This window comes from Carassius carassius, chromosome 10, assembly GCF_963082965.1.
Source record: "Carassius carassius chromosome 10, fCarCar2.1, whole genome shotgun sequence".
Taxonomy (NCBI): domain Eukaryota; kingdom Metazoa; phylum Chordata; class Actinopteri; order Cypriniformes; family Cyprinidae; genus Carassius; species Carassius carassius.
In genome coordinates, this window is record NC_081764.1 from 2,289,390 (window position 1) to 2,309,097 (window position 19,708).

The window sequence follows — 19,708 nt, forward strand, 5'->3', positions numbered from 1 at the left end:
TGTAAAAAAAAATTTGAATAAATGAATAAATTGTTTTTATAAAAATATTTTCTAAAATCATGGGATTAGAAATTCTTTTTGGATTATTAAAATTTAATTGAAGCATTAAAAGAAAATACAGAAAATTTTAAACGGAAAGCACAAAATTGGGGGGAAAATGGGGAATTGGGTAAAAATAAAAGTTTTCGTATAGCTCTATAATTCTTCAACTTTTGATACGCTACAGAAACTCTTTGTTTGTTTTAAAGAGTTATAATTTATGTTGTAGATTGCTTCATGTCAAGTCAAGTCCATTTTTATCTGAATAGCACAGTGAACACAGTTTCTTAGCAGCTGTTAATGTAAATTGCTTATGTATATTACACTTTCATACCTAACTGTCCACATTTTACAGTTTGTTTTTATAGTATTTGCAAGTTGAAGTCAATACCTTTTGTGGTTATATGACCTAAAAAGCCACCTAGAAACAACCACCTAATACATTTCATGGTGATATGACCTAAAAACTACCTAGAACACCATAGGAACCATCTAGAAGTGTACTAGCACCTGTGTAGCATAGCAGAGATGAGTTTGGCACATGGAAACACCACTGATGTTTGCTTCAGATTAGTAGGAAATGTTTGGCTTGGTATGTTTTTCAAACATGTTATAGGAGCTGGATGCTTTAAGTTGCTGGATTTTTAAGGCATGGTAAAAATTTTATGACATGACTATACATGTGTAAATCCCTGTGTGAACATTTGACTGCATGAAAGGGTCTATGCTAGAGGCAGTGGTGTCTTGTGGGCAGACTTGGCCCCATCGGATGTGAGACAGACAGCAAGAAAAATAGAAAAGTAGAGAGAGAGCTGTGTTGTGTGGTTGCCAGATCCCCCTAATGCTAGCAAACGTCACCGCACTAAGTAGGTCAGACTACAGGCTTCCATGGTGAGGCAACGTACTACAGGATCTGATCCGTGTTGTGCTTGAAACTCTGCATCATTGTGTCTAAATTTACATCTAGTCATCTGCCCTTTGACATGCCATTTATAACATACGCTTCAAGGATTTTGGTACAAGACCGCTAAGCATTGAAGCACTTAACCTGACAAAAGCATTCCTGTAAATAGTTCCTGACCCATCGCATTTATAACTGTGTTCACATCCCAAAGCACATAACCACTGGGAACAAGAAAGCAACTCTGATCTTCAAGTCAACATGAAAAGCTGTTTGCAACCCATTTTATTTTTCTACGCAAGATGATGTATTTCTGAGGGAAACAGGACATTCAGTGAGAATAAATGGAAGGTGTGAAAAGTGGATGTTACATGCCTGAATAAAAAATACTACTACTTACTACAGTTAGATGAAAGATCATAAAGAAATAAAAAGTGGACCTGGAATAACATGCACAAATATTGATGATAAAAAAAGGCCTGTTCATGGCAAAAACAAAAAAAATAAAGACAAGAGTAACTACTGTATATTACATCTGAGCTAATGCACAATAAAGTTGTTCTGTTTATTATAATAGTGCACTTACAGATTTATCGTCCGCTGTTTAAATGCTCTAAGGTTTTAAATGATTTATGTTCACATTTTGATTTCATATTGACTTCAGAGTCATATATTTGGTTTCCTAGATCTGTTTGCAACCAATTTTACTTTTGTAATGTGACTTATTTCAGGGTGAAACAGGATATTAAGTTAAATGGATAGACGGTACTTGATTTTATTTTTTGGGGAGCTGAAAAGTCCTGAAAAGTGCATGTTACAGTTCCATTTAGATGAAAGATAATAAAGTCAAATTTCTCATTTAGAATGAAATGCACAAAAATGGATATCCTATTATTAAAGTACATTTTGATTTCATGTTGAATTCATATATTCATTTCTTAGAATAGCATGCACAAAAATTGATAACAATAAAGGCCTGTGCATAGCTAGAATGAAAACTATAAAGATGATGATAATGATAACTATATTAGCATCCAATGCACAATGACATTTTGTTAATTATAAGTGCACACTTGTAGTTTCTGAATGCATATTGACTTCAAAGTCATACAGTATATTTGGTTTTCTAAATCTGTTTTCAGTCCATTTTACTTCTGTAATGTGACTTATTTCAGGGTGAAACAGGATATCAAATGAGAATAAATGGAAGGTCAGCGCTTTATAAAAAAATTTGGGGAGCTGAAAAGTGCATGTTACAGTTGTTTTAGAGGTTATTCCATTTATGAAAGATAATAAAGACAAAATGTTCTCATGTAGAATGAAATGCACAAAAATGGATAACAATAAGAACTGAAATGCATATTAAGAAAGTACATTTTGATATCATGTTGACGTCTAATTCATGTATTCATTTCCAATCTATGCATCATTAAATATTTGGAAGTTTGCAACCCATTTTACATGTATAATGTCATGTAGGTGTTGGTGAAACATGATATTCAGTGACAATCATTGGAGGGCGCAATGGAATATAAAGACAAAAATGTCCTTGCTTAGAATAGCATGCACAAAAATTAATAACAATAAAGGCCTGTGCACAGATAGAATGAAAACTATAAAGATAATGATAATGATAACTATATTAGCATCCAATGCACATTGACATTTTGTTTATTATAAGTGCACACTTGCAGTTTTTTATTGCATATTGACTTCAAAGTCATATATTCGGTTTTCAAGATCTGTTTTCAGCCATTTTATTTCTGTAATGTGACATATTTTTGTTAGAAACCGGATATTCATTGAGAATAAATAGATTTTATTTTTAAGGAATTGAAAAGTAGATGTTACATGCAAGAATGATTCTTGAAGTTGTTTTGTAGGTTATTCCATATAGATGAAAGATAATAAAGACGTTATTATTTAAAATGAAATGCACAAAAATGGATAACAATAAGAGAAGAAATGTGTATTAAGAAAGTTCTAATTTATAAATCCGCAAATATTTGGAAAGAATAGCTTTAATACAACATAAAAAAAGTGATTGCAAATTATTTTACTTGTATAATTTGACATATTTCTGGGTGAAACATGATATTCAGTGAGAATAACTGACAGAGTGGCTCGATTTAATATTTAAGGAATTGGAAAGTGCACGTTGCATGCCAGAATTAAAATTAAGGGGTTCTTAAAGTTGTTTCAGAGGTTATTACAGTTAAATGATAGATTTAAAAAAAAGTGCTTATTTGGAATAACATGACAAGAACAGACCAGGAATATGCCAAAAAGATTGTCAATTTTGATTTCATGTTGACGTAAAAGTCATATAGAGTCATATATTCAGTTTTAGAATCCTGTAGTTGTAACTGTGTTGCTTCACTTTGGTTTTCTAATCTAATATATAATCTAGTAATCCATAATCACACTATATATGCAATTAGACTGCTCTCCTGTGCTTTGTTTATTTTAGTATGTTGTTGTGAATGTTGAAAGATTATGAGATTCATAAATTAATGGTTACACAAGAAGCCAAAGCAAATTATGTGTGTTTTCTCTTTCATTTCACACTCTGTGAAACTTGTATACTCAGCGCAAACATTCTAGGCCAAATGTGGCAGGAGGAAATATGGATATGGAGTCTGTCAAAGAGCGTCTAAACTCTAATCTATACATCAGTAAATATTTGGACAGAATTACTGGAGCACATGATGAGGAGATGCAGGAGGATTGTGTGTCAGGAGCGGCAGAAGAACTGTGGAAAAGCAGCAGAAGGCTTTAAAATGAATGTTTGTCCAGATTGCATAATATCCCAGAAGAACAATTTCACTGCTTAGAGGTTCGCTTTCATAGCTGGAGACGTAAGGGAGTTCTAAGTTAGGTTTTGTTTGGGAATCATCTTTGCCTCAGATGTTTTTCCAAAGATTTCTTTGGAGATGTAAAAAGACACACACACACACACACACACACACACACACACAAAACAAAACAAAACAAAAACAAAAACAGTATAAGCATGTGCAGAGCACCTTAGATGATGATGGGAAATGTTTGAGTTGAATGCGGACTATATCTTGGCAAATCTGAGCATAGTTTGAGATCTCTTCTGAAACTCTAGAGGAGAATCATCTGAAAAGCCGGAGACATGAGTAAAGTCTAAATTTGCTGTCCAATTAATTGCATTATTGTCTCGGAGAAACAAGTCAGGTATTAATGAGGTCTCATTTGTGGGGTTTTTTCTCTTAGTTGATGTTTAATTATTTAGTATTTGGTGTAAAAATTAGTGTACAATTTACTTTGAAACAATTTTCACTCAGCAACTGCTAGAAACTTTCACGGAGAATTACAAAGAAACAGCTTGACACTTGATCTAAAAGAAATCAAGAAAGAAAAAAAACGTATTTTCTCGTAAAACAGACTCTAATTATTTTAGTGTCAGCTAAAAATCACACTCATTCCCTGGATTCATTCTGATGAGTGACTGAAGCGTAATTAATCAGCAGTTATTCATTTAGGCTCTGGACACTCATTAGGCCAAGTCTTGCATTTAGCAGTTTAATTTTAGCCAAGACTAACAGGAGAAACCAGGCGATGATAATTGAGTTCCTATGTAGCGCACCTTTGATGAAGACATTCACATCACAGAAAAATTATATTTTCCAGTTAACCCTAAACAAACGAGTGGTGCAAATTAACCTTTGAGAAGCTCTTAGTCTGTATATTCAAACAAAATCAACAAAATAAAGACAAAATAATACCTGCTGCAAACACAAACCACGCAGTGCGGCATCTCTAGCCTTTTTTTTTAACTCATGCATAATTTTGCTATATTGTTTCTAAGGTGTTTTAAGTAATTCTTAGCATGTTGCTTGGTGTTTTTGGAGTGTGTTTTACATTATTGGAGTAAGACTAAAATGGAGACTATTTTAGTCTTTCTAATTCAATGTGTTACTGTTTTTAGTCATTATTTGTAAGATTTACTAGTAATGTCTGGGTCAATTTATTTAATTTCTTTCAGTATTAGATGTAACGAGTCTTAAACCTCTGTCAATGCACTGCAAGTCTTTGGGATTATTTCCTCACAAATGCATTACATATAAAAGTGCAATGCTTAATATTCAGCATTTCTTTCAATAATTGTTGCATGACAGAATACTATTTATTGGAAGGCTTGCCTGTCTGTGAAATCTCAATAGCAAGGTTTTTTATTACATTTAAGAACCAAAATGCAACGGCTCGGTGAACCTCTTCCAGCGGTGCATTTACTTTAAACTTCGACACTTCATAAAAAAGGCTGTTAACAGTCTGCTGTCCTCGGTTCATGAAATATATAAGATGGAGAGCAACAACATTTGAGAAGGGAAACGTCCGAAGCAGCAGGGATTCACAGAGATGCATCTGATTAGAAACAAGTGTTGTGAGGTAGCTTTCAATTGCGTCCCTGGACGCCAATAGCCTTCATCGTATTACCAATATAATAACAGACTGATCAAAAGAGCGGCTGTTTAGGAGGAGGTCAGAAACACGTTTGTTGTTCCATGTAAATATGAATATGATTATCATTCAGTACCATGGATTATATCACTGTTTAAAAGATTCTTCTGCTCAACAAGGCTGCATTTATTTGATCACAAATACTGTTAAATTCAGTAATATTTTTGAAATATTATTATAGTTTAAATTAACTGTTTTATATGTTTATATATGTTAAATTGTAATTTATTTCTGTGATGAAAGGCTGAATTCTCAGCATCATTCCCCAGTCTTCAGTGTCACATGATCTTCAGAAATCATTCTAATAGGCCGCTTTGTTGCTCAAGAAACTTACCCAGGACATGAGGAAGCTTCATTGTTCAAAACCTCGCTCCACTGGCACTTAAAAACACACAGCGTGCAATAAAAGACTTATTAAACAGAGCAAATTTAATGAAGTACGTAAATAAATGATGGAAGTGAAAGCTTTGTCTGTACCGCAGTGAATGGCTTTAGAAAATCTGAGCTGCTTGATCCCGCAGTAGAAGCGGCACACGGCGATGTGAAGACATCTTATGTAACGTCTGGGTGGAAGTGGTGAATTCTGCTCCAGATACACCATTGCACAACGCTCTGATGTTGAATTCCATCACAACGCCTTCGCAACACACTTCTGTGGCAGTACAGTGATGGCAATGCTGTTGTACTTTGATATATATGGTACTGAAATCAGACAGAATTATTTGCATGTGTGCCATAGTAATATAGCATTCTTTTAAATGCTTGGGAGTGCCATGTAAATATGAATATTATAATCATTCTGTACCATGGTTTATACACTAGCGTTAAAAATTTGGGGTTGGTAAAAAAAAAAAATAATTATCTTCTGTTCACCAAAGCTGCATTTATTTAATCAAAAATACAGTAAAAATAGAAATAATGTAAAATATTATTGCAATTTAAAATGTTTTCTATTTGAATATCTTTTACATTTAATTGATTGAATTTTTGATTCTTGATGAATAAAAATGGCAACATTTATTTGAAAATGTAGGATTTATTTGAAATACAAATCTTTGGAAACACTTTATTTTAAGGTGTTTTGTCACACATCTTACATGTACTATTATAATAACAATTAATTATGCATAATTGCATGCAAGTGACTCTAAGCCAAACCCAAATCTTAACCATATAGTAAGTACATGTAGTTAATTAATATCACTCAGCACTTATATATATAATTACAATGTAACAAGGACACCTTAAAACAAACTGTAACCAAATATTTTTAACATTATAAATGTCTTTACTCTCATTTTTGATCAATGTAATGCATGCTTGCTGAATAAAAGGATTTTTTAGTTTTTAACTTTAAATGTTTTAACGGTAGTGCATTAAAACACCATTAAATTAGCATCTGATTCCATCCTTGTAACATGGTATTACCACAGTACTTATTTGTAAGTGATAGTGTTAAAATAGCAAGATATTTACAAGATTCCTAATCAAAATAACCATGGTATTTTCAGTGTGATATATATTCTGGTGCAGTGAAATATATTTACTTATTTAGATTTTGAAACTGAGAATAGTATTATAAGACACTAAAATGCTCTGACTGTTTCATCAGCCTTGTTTGTTTTGTCTAGATGATAATCCTTGCTCTTTAATACTACATATGTAGAGTTACAAATGAATTGCTGCCTAAATCTATCACAGAAAAAAAAATGTTTCCATCACATCGTTTTTTTCTTAATTTGTTTTTGCGACCGTATGCATGATAATTTTAATCTTCCATTAACCTTAAGACCTTGACAGCAAATAATGAATCTTGAGTGTTTTCCAGGACTATTTTTACCATCTAGACACAAGCCGTGTTGAGCAGTATGAGCTGTATTCAGTCATGATGAGGACGAGATCTGAAAACGCCCCTCAGGACGTCACGTGTGTGTGTGTGTGTTATTGTGCATGAGTTCACCTGTGCGATTGTGATGCAGCACTGCATGTCTGTCGGAGGTTAACACACTTGCTCTCTCTGTGTGTCTGTTGCGCTCGGCTCTGAGGAAGATTTATGCAATCCAGCGCTGCTCCGAGTGTTTGCATTTCAGGACTATTCTGATGGATCGCTCCGGCTCTCCAGCCACAACAACTTGATACCCTTCCAATTTGACACTAGATGTAGTGCAAATAAAATGCACAGTGGAGCATTTTGTGTGTGTGTGTGTGTGTGTGTGTGTGTGTGTGTGTGTGCGTGTGAGTGTGTGTGTGTGTGTGTGTGTGTGTGTGTGTGTGTGTGTGTGTGTGTGTGTGTGTGTGTGTGTGTGTGTACGCAATTTATTTCAGTGCTGGAATTTTTTTAGTGGGGGTTTTAATGTTATATGTTAATAAGTTTATAATATATCTTATTATTTTTATTTTACAGTTTCTAAATAATAACATTAAGACAGCTTTTTCAAGATTTATTTTTTAAATTTTTATTTTAATTTGACATTAATTTTTTTTAATTTTTGTGTTTTTGTTATTGTTATTAGTTTAATTTATTATTATTATATTTTTATAAGTTTAATATATTATTTAAGTTTAGTTTTAGTTATTTTTTTTATTTGTTTCCAGTTAGCCATTTTAGTGCTTCAACTTGAATTATCAATTAGTTGCCAATGTGACATTGGTATTACCATTTTTATATGATTTATTATTTATATTTTAATTTATCAAAATTATTCATAAAAAAAGATCCCAGATACATGCTTAATAAAATGTAAATTAGAGGAATAATATAAAAATCTTGTTCATTTTTGCACATTAGTGTTGTTGCTGGCAGTTTGGTGTGCAGTATCCTGTGAGGGTCTCAGTTCGTGATGACTGGAGTGAGTTTAATAAAGCGTGTGTTGGATCATGGTAGAAGCTGGTTTTAGTGTCCAATCAGACGGATTAAAGGCATTTAAAAGGACTCTGAACTGCAGCTTTAGATTATCTAACTCCCATGCTGTCCTGCAACCCTCTGAGTCTCTGTGTGTGTGTGTGTGTGTGTGTGTGTGTGTGTGTGTGTGTGTGTGTGTGTGTGTGTGTGTGTGTGTGTGTGTGTGTGTGTGTGTGTGTGTGTGTGTGTGTGTGTGTGTGTGTGTGTGTGTGTGCGTGCGTGTGTGTGTGTGTGTGTGTGTGCACGCGCACACATGTTCACCAACACATCTGTCACATCAGCCTCTCTTCTTCAGTTTCATGTTTTATTCAGCATGAGTGCCTATTCTGTCTCAAGCACACACACACACTGTCTGTAGTAATAATCGATATAAGGCACTAGTCTATCCTCTTTTTTTTACATCAGAAGAGCCTCCCCATCTGTGGTCCTCCACTTGATTCCCTCCTTTAGTGTAAGTCTTTGGGAGTTTTTTTTTTCTTTACCTATTTTATTGTTTACCAGATAAATCTCGTAAGCCTGATAATAACAGTAATAACACACCTCTCCACAACACACATGACTTTTTCTGGCTGAAGCGCAGAGGTGGAAAGAGTACAAAAATATTCTACTCAAGTAAAAGTACCATTACATTAATGAAATTTTACTTAAGTACAAGTAAAAGTACCAGTCTAAAAATCTATTCAAGTAAAAGTAAAAAGTAGCTCATTTAAAATTTACTCAGAGTAAAAATTACTTAGTTACATTTTAACAGTGGGAGGGAGTCAAAAATGGGACAGGCCAAGGGTGTCAAACTCAGTTCCTGGAGGGCCACAGTCCTGCACAGTTTAGATATAACCCTAATTAAACACACCTGATCCAGCTAATCTAATCATTTAGGTTTATTTGAAAACTACATGATATGTGTGCTGGAGCAGGGTTAGAACTAAACTCTGCAGGGTTACGACCCTCCAGGAACTGAGTTTGACACCCCTGGGATAGGTCTATTAATCTCAAACTAGTGGTTTTTAATTAAAGGAATCAGTTATTTAGAATAATAAAACATTTGGGCTGTTACCAGGCAAATCAGTATCAACAAACTCATCTTTTAATGCAGAGGAAATGCAGAAGATTCATTGGAAGTGGCATTTAGATGTATTACACTGTTTAGTGCAGGACAAGAATGCATTTAACCTGCAGTTACAAATGCATGAATAATGTTTTGATATACAAGACATAAAATGTTGAATACTCATTTGAAATGATAAGAAATTAATTATTTAAAAAAATCAAAAGATACTTTAAATGTGAAATTAAAATGGACACTATGTGTCAGCAAGTCACTGTTAATAAGTGAGTCATTGCGATTGAACCGAATCATTTAAACGGTTGATTCATTCAGGAACGAAACACTGTCACGTTGCTCAGAGACGCAAAACTGTGCTTTGGTGGCTGTGTTTGGAATTATTTTCTGTTGTAGAAATAGAGCTAAAAAGGCAATATGGTGTCTAAAACGCAAGTCTCTTAATTAACTTGTTTACTGAACTGTTATATATATGTATGTATATATTCATGATGATTTTTGGAGGAAAAGATGGCATTCTTTGTGTGATTTTGATTTAATATATGACATTATATAAATATGTGAATTTTCTGCCCCTATATCTTCAATTTTGTGATCATTCTAAATGCATTGTAGGAGACTGAATCACACAGTGAAAGAACGCACTATAAATGCGCGCGCACATCATTAAAACAAAAATAGCACACTCCTCACCACTGTCTTTTTGGCTAATTTGTGCAAAACCTCTTGCTAAAATGTCAAAGCTTCATTTTAACCACCAATGCAACGATGCAATTATTTAGCTTACCTCTACATTCTTGCGAAGGGTTGATGTCTTGTCGAGATTTTATAAGCTGCTAGTTTGGTCTTCCTAGGCAAGTACAGCTTACACTGCATAATAGAGCATACATATGGCCAGGGGTTCACTTCATTTCCTTCGAGTTCAACTTCAGAATATGACGGGGTTTCGTTTTCAGCGGTGTCTGCACCACTAACGCCTGTTTTGTCCGTCTGCATCTTTCTTGTGATTTTAGCGCCAGTTTGCCCTCCTGCTCATTATTTACTGCCGTAGTTTCCAGGGAGCGATTTATTTATTTTTTATTTATTTATTTTTACTCAGTAATTAATGTGTTTTAAAATGTAGCGAAGTACAATACTTCAATCAAAATATACTTAAGTAAAAGTAAAATTACAGATTTAAAAAATTACTTTAAAAAGTATTAGTACACAAAAAAGCTACTCAATTACAGTAACGCGAGTAAATGTAATTCGTTACTTTCCACCTCTGCTGAAGCGCAGCATGAGTTTGTGCTAGGACTAGAAGCCCAATCACACCTTCAACTGGAGTTCACACGTGCCATCTTCAAAAATGTCAGCAGGGTTATAGTGTGTTTCCCATCCGTTGGCAGTCTTTTAGGCAAAAACAGCACTTCATTGTGTGACGGCACAAAGAAAGACCCATGTCACTGTCAGAAACGATAGAGCTGCCTTAAAAGAGGCTTGAAATATTGGCAGGAAGAAAATATTGATATGAGTGCTTCAGTTCATTCACATGTGCAGCAGAGACAGTTCTTTTGTCTTTACCTGCTGCTGCTGGAGCGAACGAGAGAATGAGAACAGAGACCGGGACTGTGGAGATAAGCTGAGCTTCTGAGAGCCGCTTGATTACCACAAAGACCCTAGTGAATATTGAGAAGGGTCAGGCCGTACTGCGGGAGGGACGGAGGATCTGAAAGGCCTCACTGACAGGAGCCCAGGATCTCTGAGCTAAAGCACTTCTGAATCACTGCCACTGGCGATCATGTGAAAGTTCAGCTCACTGTCACGTGGGGGTTTGAATGTGTGTGTGTATATATAAATATTGAGTATTTAAAATATTAGTGGTGATTTTGATGGCATTTTTATTTGATAAGTCAAGTTTCATAAAGACCGTATCAGCAAGCTAGTTTTGTACTTATTATTTTCCACAAATCTTTTTTTTTATTCAAATTAATGTTGTTTTTAATAAACTGTTGTTGCATATATATAATATAATTTGAATTAGCTTTTTTGTATGTATTTAAAATCTTAGCTTAAGTTTATGTGTATCTGTTATGTTTATAGATTTTTTTGTTTTTTTTATATTTCTATTTAACTTTAAGCAATTTAAACGCATGTATTTCGGTAAGCATTTTAATTTTAGTTTTAGTCATTTTGTTATGTGTTTGTCATTTATGTGGGTTTTTTTGTTTAGTTTTTTACATATTTTTATTTCCGTTATAGTTTTAGTCATTTTAGTACTTCAACTTTAATTTATTTCAGTTAGTTGCCAAGGAAATTATTTTGAACCATCGAGTGAATGTGTGCCATGAGATTAATGAAAAATACAGCTGGGTGATTACTCATTAATGTGCATAAATCATCTCCAACCATTTCAATTATCAAATAATTTCATTCTGCACATGCAAACATGCTGATATTTTTGTTATTGAGCTTTGTTGCCATTTGTAATTTGGGTACAATCAAAGGAATAGTTCACCCAAAAAAGAAAATGTGCTCACTCTCAGGCCATTCAAGATGTAGATAAGTTTGTTTCGTTGTATTTGGAGAAACTTACTCACCAATGGATCTTCTGCAGTGAATGGATACCTTCAAAATGAGAGTACAAACAGGTGATAAAAACATCACAATAATCCACAAGTAATCCACACCACTCCAGTCTGCAAACTTTTGTGAACTTTTATTCTGACGGCACCCATTCACTGCAGAGGATCCATTGGTGAGCAACTGATGTAATGCTAAATGTCTCCAAATCTGTTCCCATGAAACTAACTCATCTACATCTTGGATGGCCTGAGAGTGAGTACATTTTCAGCAAACTTAAATTTTTGGGTGATCTATTCATTCAACACATTTACTAGATGTAAGCCTCCATTAAGATTTCACAGTAATATGTGAGATTCATTATTTTGTAATCACTTTAATTTCCATAATAATTGTTTTGTTTTTGGTGTGTGTTTTTGATGAATGATGTAGATGATTGTGTTCTGAAGTTGTGTGTGTTGTGTGCATTTTTCTCCAGTGGTCAACACCACCTGTCCACCCAAGAAAGGTGAGAGACGGGCTGCTGTTGTTCATGCAAAACACTGTGACGTGTGGCTGTATGTAGGCATGTGTTTTTCATGATCTTGGACTTTTCTTGTGAGAAAAGTTCCACAGACTGTAAGGTCACATAGTTTTTGTTTGTGTTGTATTTCCATGTATGGATCAATGAAAAATGTCTAAGAAAATAAAAAGGGAAAATGATTAAAAAAAGTTGAATAGTTTAGAATAGTTTAAAATGCATCATTTGCCTTCATCTGCTGGTGGACAGTAATTTGTGTGTGTGTGTGTGTTAATAAATGTACAGTACTCTGTATTTGTGCAAGGAAATATTAATAATAGCATTTTTTATAAATTAAATAATTTAAAGCTGCTTCCTTTTTTATTTTTATTTGGCAGGTTTATTTTTAGTTTATATATATATATATATATATATATATATATATATATATATATATATATACATACATATATACATATATATACATATATACATATATATACATATATATATATATATATATATATATATATAAATATCACTCCTTAAAATCTTTCTTTCTGCATTTTTAACAAAAATATAAAAATTAATATTTTTAATCATAGAAAATTGATACTGAATTCTGTTTTATTTTCATCATTTTGAATAAGTTATTAGATTCTGCACACAAAACAAAGAAAATGAGCATCACGTCATTGATCCTTATTTGTTTTTTGCTTTCTTATATTTGTTTCATTGTGTGTGTCGTCTGTAAGCAGAATGTCGTGTCTGTGATGTCTCCCTTTGATTTGATTCTGTTTATATGTGTATGTCCATGTTCTAGAATGCCTGTTTGTTATTGTCTGCGAAATAACCAGGAAACCAGTGACGGCATGCATAATAATTAACCAGATGAACGATAGACAAGTAAAGCTGGACAGGATGTCACACTAGTCCAAACACCACTTTATTAGAAATGATGTGGGAATCCGTTGGAATTAGAATTCTAAATGGATTTAGAATTTTAATAACATTCCATAATCCAATGTCATTACAAAAAGAGAAACGGGATAATCAACAGAAAAGAAAAAAAAGGTAGGACAGGATTTTACCCATCCAGAATTTTTTGGATCTTTATATGACAGATGCTTGGAGAAGTCGTTGATGATGTCGTTTTCGAGGCAGAGCGAGTTAGTTGATTTTGCTGAAAGATTATGAAGGCAAACACTTTTTTTCCTTTGGAATAATGTGTGCACTGATAAACTGTACACATTAAGACCTGGAACATGCATCCAACCAAGTAATAACCAGATGAAATCAATTAAGGAATAGTTCACTCAAATGTGAAAATGTACTCACTCTCAGGTCATCCAAGATCGATGAGTTTGTTTCTTCATCAGATTTGGAGAAATGTAGCATTCCATCACTTGCTCAGCAGTGGATCCTCTGCAGTGAATGGGTGCCGTCAGAATGAGAGTCCAAACAGCTGATGAAAACATCACAATATTCCACAAGTAATCCACTCCAGTGCATCAGTTAACATCTTGTGAAGTGAAAAGCTGAGTGCTTGTAAAAAACATATCCATAATTAAAAAGTTTTTTAAATTTTTAAAGTAAAATAACTTTTTTTTTTTACAAACTGTTGCTCCCTGGTAAAATACCTTTCTCCATAATATTGCTTTCTCCTGTGAAAAAGGTTGTCTCATCTGAATAAGGAGAGAAATCTGCACGTATCAACCACTGTTTACAAGCTAAAACTGTTCAAAACCGCTGTATGTGCAAATATGTGGGTGGATGTTGATGTGGGAGCAAAACAGCAGATTAACTTTATCACTGAAGGAAGCATTATTATGGATTATGGACTCAAAGCGATGGTTTATTTTTATCAGCTGTTTAGACTCGTTCTTATAGCATCCATTCACTGCAGATTATCCTTTGGTGAGCAAGTGATGTAATGCTGAGAAATAAACTCATCTTGGGTGGCCTGAGGGGGAGTATACTTTCAGCAAAGTTTTTCTCTTTTTTAACTATTCCTTTAAGAATTTATGACATGATGATTAAAATAATTTAAATTGTTTAATCAGTTGTTTGAAATGATGTCCATTCTCTTGAGATGAAGACTCCGGTCTATCTGGCTAAATAATAGTGAAGATGTTTACTTTATTCTGTAATCTGTATCCATAACACTAGTTGTTAGTGTAATACATATAACCACAAAACAAAACAAAAATAAAAAAGTTATTTAGTGCACATTTATGCTTACCTTCAGCTCTTGCATTTTGGTGATTTGAGCAGTCAGAAGCTTAGAGAAAATATCTAACTGGTGCTTCAGAGCTAATTAGCTAAACCTCAAACAGAAGCAAACAATGCAAGCCGCTGACACAGGTGTTAAGTTATCTCTTGTTATCTCTTCAGCCAGCGCTGGAGCTCACAAGTTCTTCATATCTAGGTTACACACAGCAGTTTTACCTTCTCCATATTATCTGGATTGTTAGATGTTATCTTGAACAAATCCTATTAGCTAGTTAATCCTGATTAATTAGTCAGGAAATCTCCAGTAACTGTAATGGTTTGGAATAGAGAGGTTGGATACCGCTGCTGAAGTCTGAGCACATTAAACCTGAATGATGCATGAGATGCATGACATGAAGCTGCATTTATCTGTGTTTTGCTCGTGCATTACGACTCATACAGTCAGTATAAGCAGTGAACAGAAAATCTACCTCACCATCTGTCTCTTGAACATAGTAACTAAATACTAACCCTAGACATCTGTGCATTTCTGCACTATTTGCATTCATCTGCTTATTATAGTATATTGACAAGTCAATCTCACGAAAAAAAAAAAATGCATGTAAACATGTCTAAAACCCAGTAACGGTAATATAATAAAGGTGCTGCAAAACACATTTGCTAATAAAGTAGCACATTTACCTGTTTAGCCTGTTCAAGTCAGCATTTAAACAAAATATTCTTAAACATTTTAAGCTAAATTCATTCAACGCTGCTTTTTTGGCTTGGAAATGGAATAATATGAAGTTATAATCTACAAGTTCCCTATATGTTTAGCACATTTGGCTCTTGCTGGTTTGTTTTTCAGCTTGACTTGCTTGAGTAGAAGTGTATATAATACATTTCAATATGCAGCTTTATTCCTTATTGGTTTCATTTTCTAGCCATTTGATCCTAAATCACTATGGCCGTGTTCTCGCCTGGGCTGTCAGGCTTTGTCTTCATCTCAGCACAAAAAAGGTGATATTGTTAGACTACAAATGGAAGCGAGGAGAGGCCATTCCACAGGGTTCAAACAGTCCTTTTAAAGTGCCAGACTTATTACTAAATGTGGCGTTTACCCTCGTACACACACGCACAAACAAAAAATTGATGCTTTTTAAAGCTTAATAGAGCCGCCGCTCACTGAAACCTAACCTGCTGACATGTGCCAGTGAAGAAGACAACACCGGTACACAAATAAAGCCATAAAATATATGGATGGACATATTCAGAGATGAACACATGCAAAACAGATCAGATTTGTTGAGTTTTTAATTAGTCTTTTTTGACTAGTTTCCAATTAAAAATATCTAAATGTCCTTAAATTGATATAAACCTACTTGAGAAGCAACACTTTATAATAACAATTTTTATGGATTGCATCTTGAATTTATTTTTCATTTGTTTTAAACCTGTTAATACTTAAAACATAAAACAACAAAAAATCTGCCAATGCAATATTGTTTCTCAACTATATGTAACTTGTTTCAAGATTTTTTGATTTTTGTTTCAATATGAAACATAATCAAGAACAGGACTTTTCTTTTGTATAATTTACATATAAATGCAATTAAAATTTAATTCGGCCATAGTCGAGGCCTTCTTAAGACATCTAGAACAATACTGACAACATGCTGCTTTATGCACTCATACAATCAGCAACAGGTGTGCTACTAATAATTGTGGGAGTGGCTTCCCATTAAAAAAAAAGAGAGGGAGAGTCCTATAAAATTTCAATAAATTAAATAGAAAGAGAGCGAGTAAAAAAGTATTTAATAAGGGGAAAAAAATAATTAATTTCTTCAATTTCAAAAACTTTAGGATAAATGTATCTAAAGTAAAAATCCAAAAAGTTTTCCGGGATCTACATTTTACATCAATGTCCCCTCCCTGACCTATTGAGTGAACTTATTCAATGCCAAAATAAAATAAAAAAACGCAAATAAAATGTGAATACTCTTTGAAATGGCACTGCAATGCTTGAATATACGGGTTCTTAATTCTCTTGATGTTTCACCAACATACAACATTCCTCATGGACCGTGTATAGCATAAATAATGTTACATGAATTACAAGTCATGACATCTTTTATTTATTAATATGTTTTTGCCTGTTCTGGGATGTGAAAAATATTTCAACCTCTTGGTGTGTTGACATTGAGTGCAATTTCCACATTTATAGTTACCCAGAGGAAAGCAGTAAAGCAGTATGTGTCAGTGTTGCACCTTTTTCATATTTACATAATTATTTTTATTTATTTATTTTTTTATGGTTGCACCTCCTCTTTTGTTTGTAGAGCATCTCTTTTCTATATTTTTGGTATTCGTATGAGTTCATAAACTATTTTAAATGATTTAAATTAGGAGTTAAATAGACATCTTGTGTGATTTAATACATGTTAATTAATATATATATATATATATATATATATATATATATATATATATATATATATATATATATATATATATATATATATAATAGATTTTTTTTTTTTTTTTTTTACTTTAGAATTTCATATTTGATTTATTGTGTTATTGGCGATTATTTGTCAAATGTACTGGGATTTTTTGAGTGAAAACTGATTCAAAACTAAATGTTTTTTTTCAGTGTATTTAAAGAGAGATAGAGAGAGAAAGAGAGATGAGATGCATTTAATTAATGTAGTTTATTATCGTGATGCAGCACTGAATGATGGGTAATGTAGTTTTGTCACATAATCTTGTTGCCTCATAAATCATCTCAATGATAATGATTCTTTTTTCTTCTGCTATTCTTTGTCAACAACAAAGCACAAAATTTCTCAATTAAAACTTGACAAGAAGCAAATAGCTTTTGCTGTCAAGATTTTCATGAAAAGCCCTCAAAGAAAATCCTAGAGGTAATTATGGCTTTTGGTGCTGTTCGTGCATGCTCATTTAATAAAGATATATTAATATTAAACACAAGTAGAAAGCAGCATGAAATCCAAATGAAATTGGTTATAAACACTGGAAAAGTTGTAATTCTATCATATCTATCATATATTTTGACAGCATGGTCGGTTTGGATGATGAATCTGTGCAAAGGTTTTCTCGTCTTCTCGTTTGTCTTTTTCACACTTTTCCATTGCTCTTTGAGGTGTATTTTTTCTTTTTTTCTCTGAGTATATTTTTCTCTCCTTTACTCTACGAGAATGTCAGAGCTTTCAGCAATTACCAGCAGAGTTGGTGTTGATGTTTGTAGAGGGAAGAAGTGAAAAGAGTCAGAGATAGACTTGTGTCATCGGCTCAGAAGAGCAATCACTGTTACATGTGACAGGCTGAAGTCGAGGTCAGTCCCTGGGGCAGTGTGTGTGTGTCTTTAATTTGTTGAACTGGACACCTGCAGTGTTCCTCTCCTGTCCCGACCTGACAAGATGATATAACAGCCCATTCAATCAGTCCTGATGAGCCAACAGCGAGCCCTTTGGAGCCACTTCCTTTCTTCCAAAATTACACTTCCCATCTATTTTTCTCTCGTTTGGTCTCATTAGTGTTGTTTGCTAAGACAAGCGTCACTATTACTGTTGCTCACCGTTAGAGTACTAAATGAAGCATTAAATTGATCGCAAATGACAGCAAAGACATTTATCACGTTACAAAAAATATATATATTTTGAATAAATAATTTTTGAAAGTTAATTTCACATTATATTTGTTAAAGAATCCTGAAATTAATTAAATCACTGACTCCATAAAAATTAGAAGCAGCACAACTGTTTTCAACATTGACAATAATCAGAAATGTTTCTTGAGCAGCAAATCAGCATATTAGAATGTTTCTAAAGGATAATGTGACACTTTTTGTGAATAGTTGTCATTCAAAGTATGTTCATTTACTGTACATGTACTCAATACTTGGTAAGGACTCCTTTTGCTTTAACTACTGCCTCAATTCGGCGTGGCATGGAGGTGATCAGTTTGTGGCACTGCTGAGGTGGTATGGAAGCCCAAGTTTCTTTGACAGTGGCCTTCAGCTCATCTGCGTTGTTTGGTCTCTTGTTTCTCATTTTCCTTTTGACAGTAGCCCATAGATTCTCTCTCGAGTTTAGGTCGGGTGAGTTTGCTGGCCAGTCAAGCACACCAACACCATGGTCATTTAACCAACTTTTGGTGCTTTTGGCAGTGTGGGCACTGGGCAGGTGCCAAATCCTGCAGTAAAATGAAATCAGCATCTTCAGAAAGCTGACAGCAGAAGGAAGCATGAAGTGATCCAAAAGTTCATGGTAAAGGGGTGGTCACCCCAAATCATCACAGACTGTAAACTTAACACTGGACTTCAAGCAACTTGGGCTATGAGCTTCTCCACCCTTCCTCCAGACTCTAGGACCTTGGTTTCCAAATGAAATACAAAACTTGCTCTCATCTGAAAAGAGGACTTTGGACCACTGGGCAACAGTCTAGGTCTTCTTCTCCTTAGCCCAGGTAAAACGCCTCTGACGTTGTCTTTGGTTCAGTAGTGGTTTAACAAGAGGAATATGACAACTGTAGCCAAATTCCTTGACACATCTGTGTGTGGTGGCTCTTGATGCCTTGACCCCAGCCTCAGTCACTTCCTTGTGAAGTTCACTCAAATTCTTGAATCGATTTTTCTTGACAATCCTCATAAGGCTGCGGTTCTCTCTGTTGGTTGTGCATTTTCTTCCACACTTTTTCCTTCCACTCAACTTTCTGTTAACATGCTTGGATACAGCACTCTGTGAACAGCCAGCTTCTTTGGCAATGAATGTTTGTGGCTTACCCTCCTTGTGAAGGGTGTCAATGATTGTCTTCTTGACAACTGTCAGATCAGCAGTCTTCCCATGATTGTGTAGCCTAGTGAACCAAACTGAGAGACCATTTTGAAGGCTCAGGAAACCTTTGCAGGTGTTTCGAGTTGATTAGCTGATTGGCATGTCGCCATATTCTAATTTGTTGAGATAGTGAATTGGTGGGTTTTTGTTAAATGAGCCAAAATCATCACAATTAAAAGGCCCAAAA

At 34.1% G+C, this 19,708-nt stretch overlaps 1 protein-coding gene across 4 annotated transcripts in view; it reads left to right on the forward strand.

The window, feature by feature from the left end:
• LOC132151506 (solute carrier family 12 member 5-like) overlaps positions 1–19,708 on the forward strand; it is a 147,073-nt gene that overhangs the window by 77,048 nt on the left and 50,317 nt on the right. Inside the window, exon 2 of one of the 4 annotated variants that reach the window (XM_059559647.1) lies at positions 12,434–12,463. The exons of the other annotated variants lie outside the window; for them this stretch is intronic. Within the exon in view, the coding sequence (XP_059415630.1) occupies positions 12,434–12,463 (30 nt within the window). The remainder of the gene's footprint in view (positions 1–12,433; positions 12,464–19,708) is intronic. 4 annotated transcript variants of the gene reach the window in all.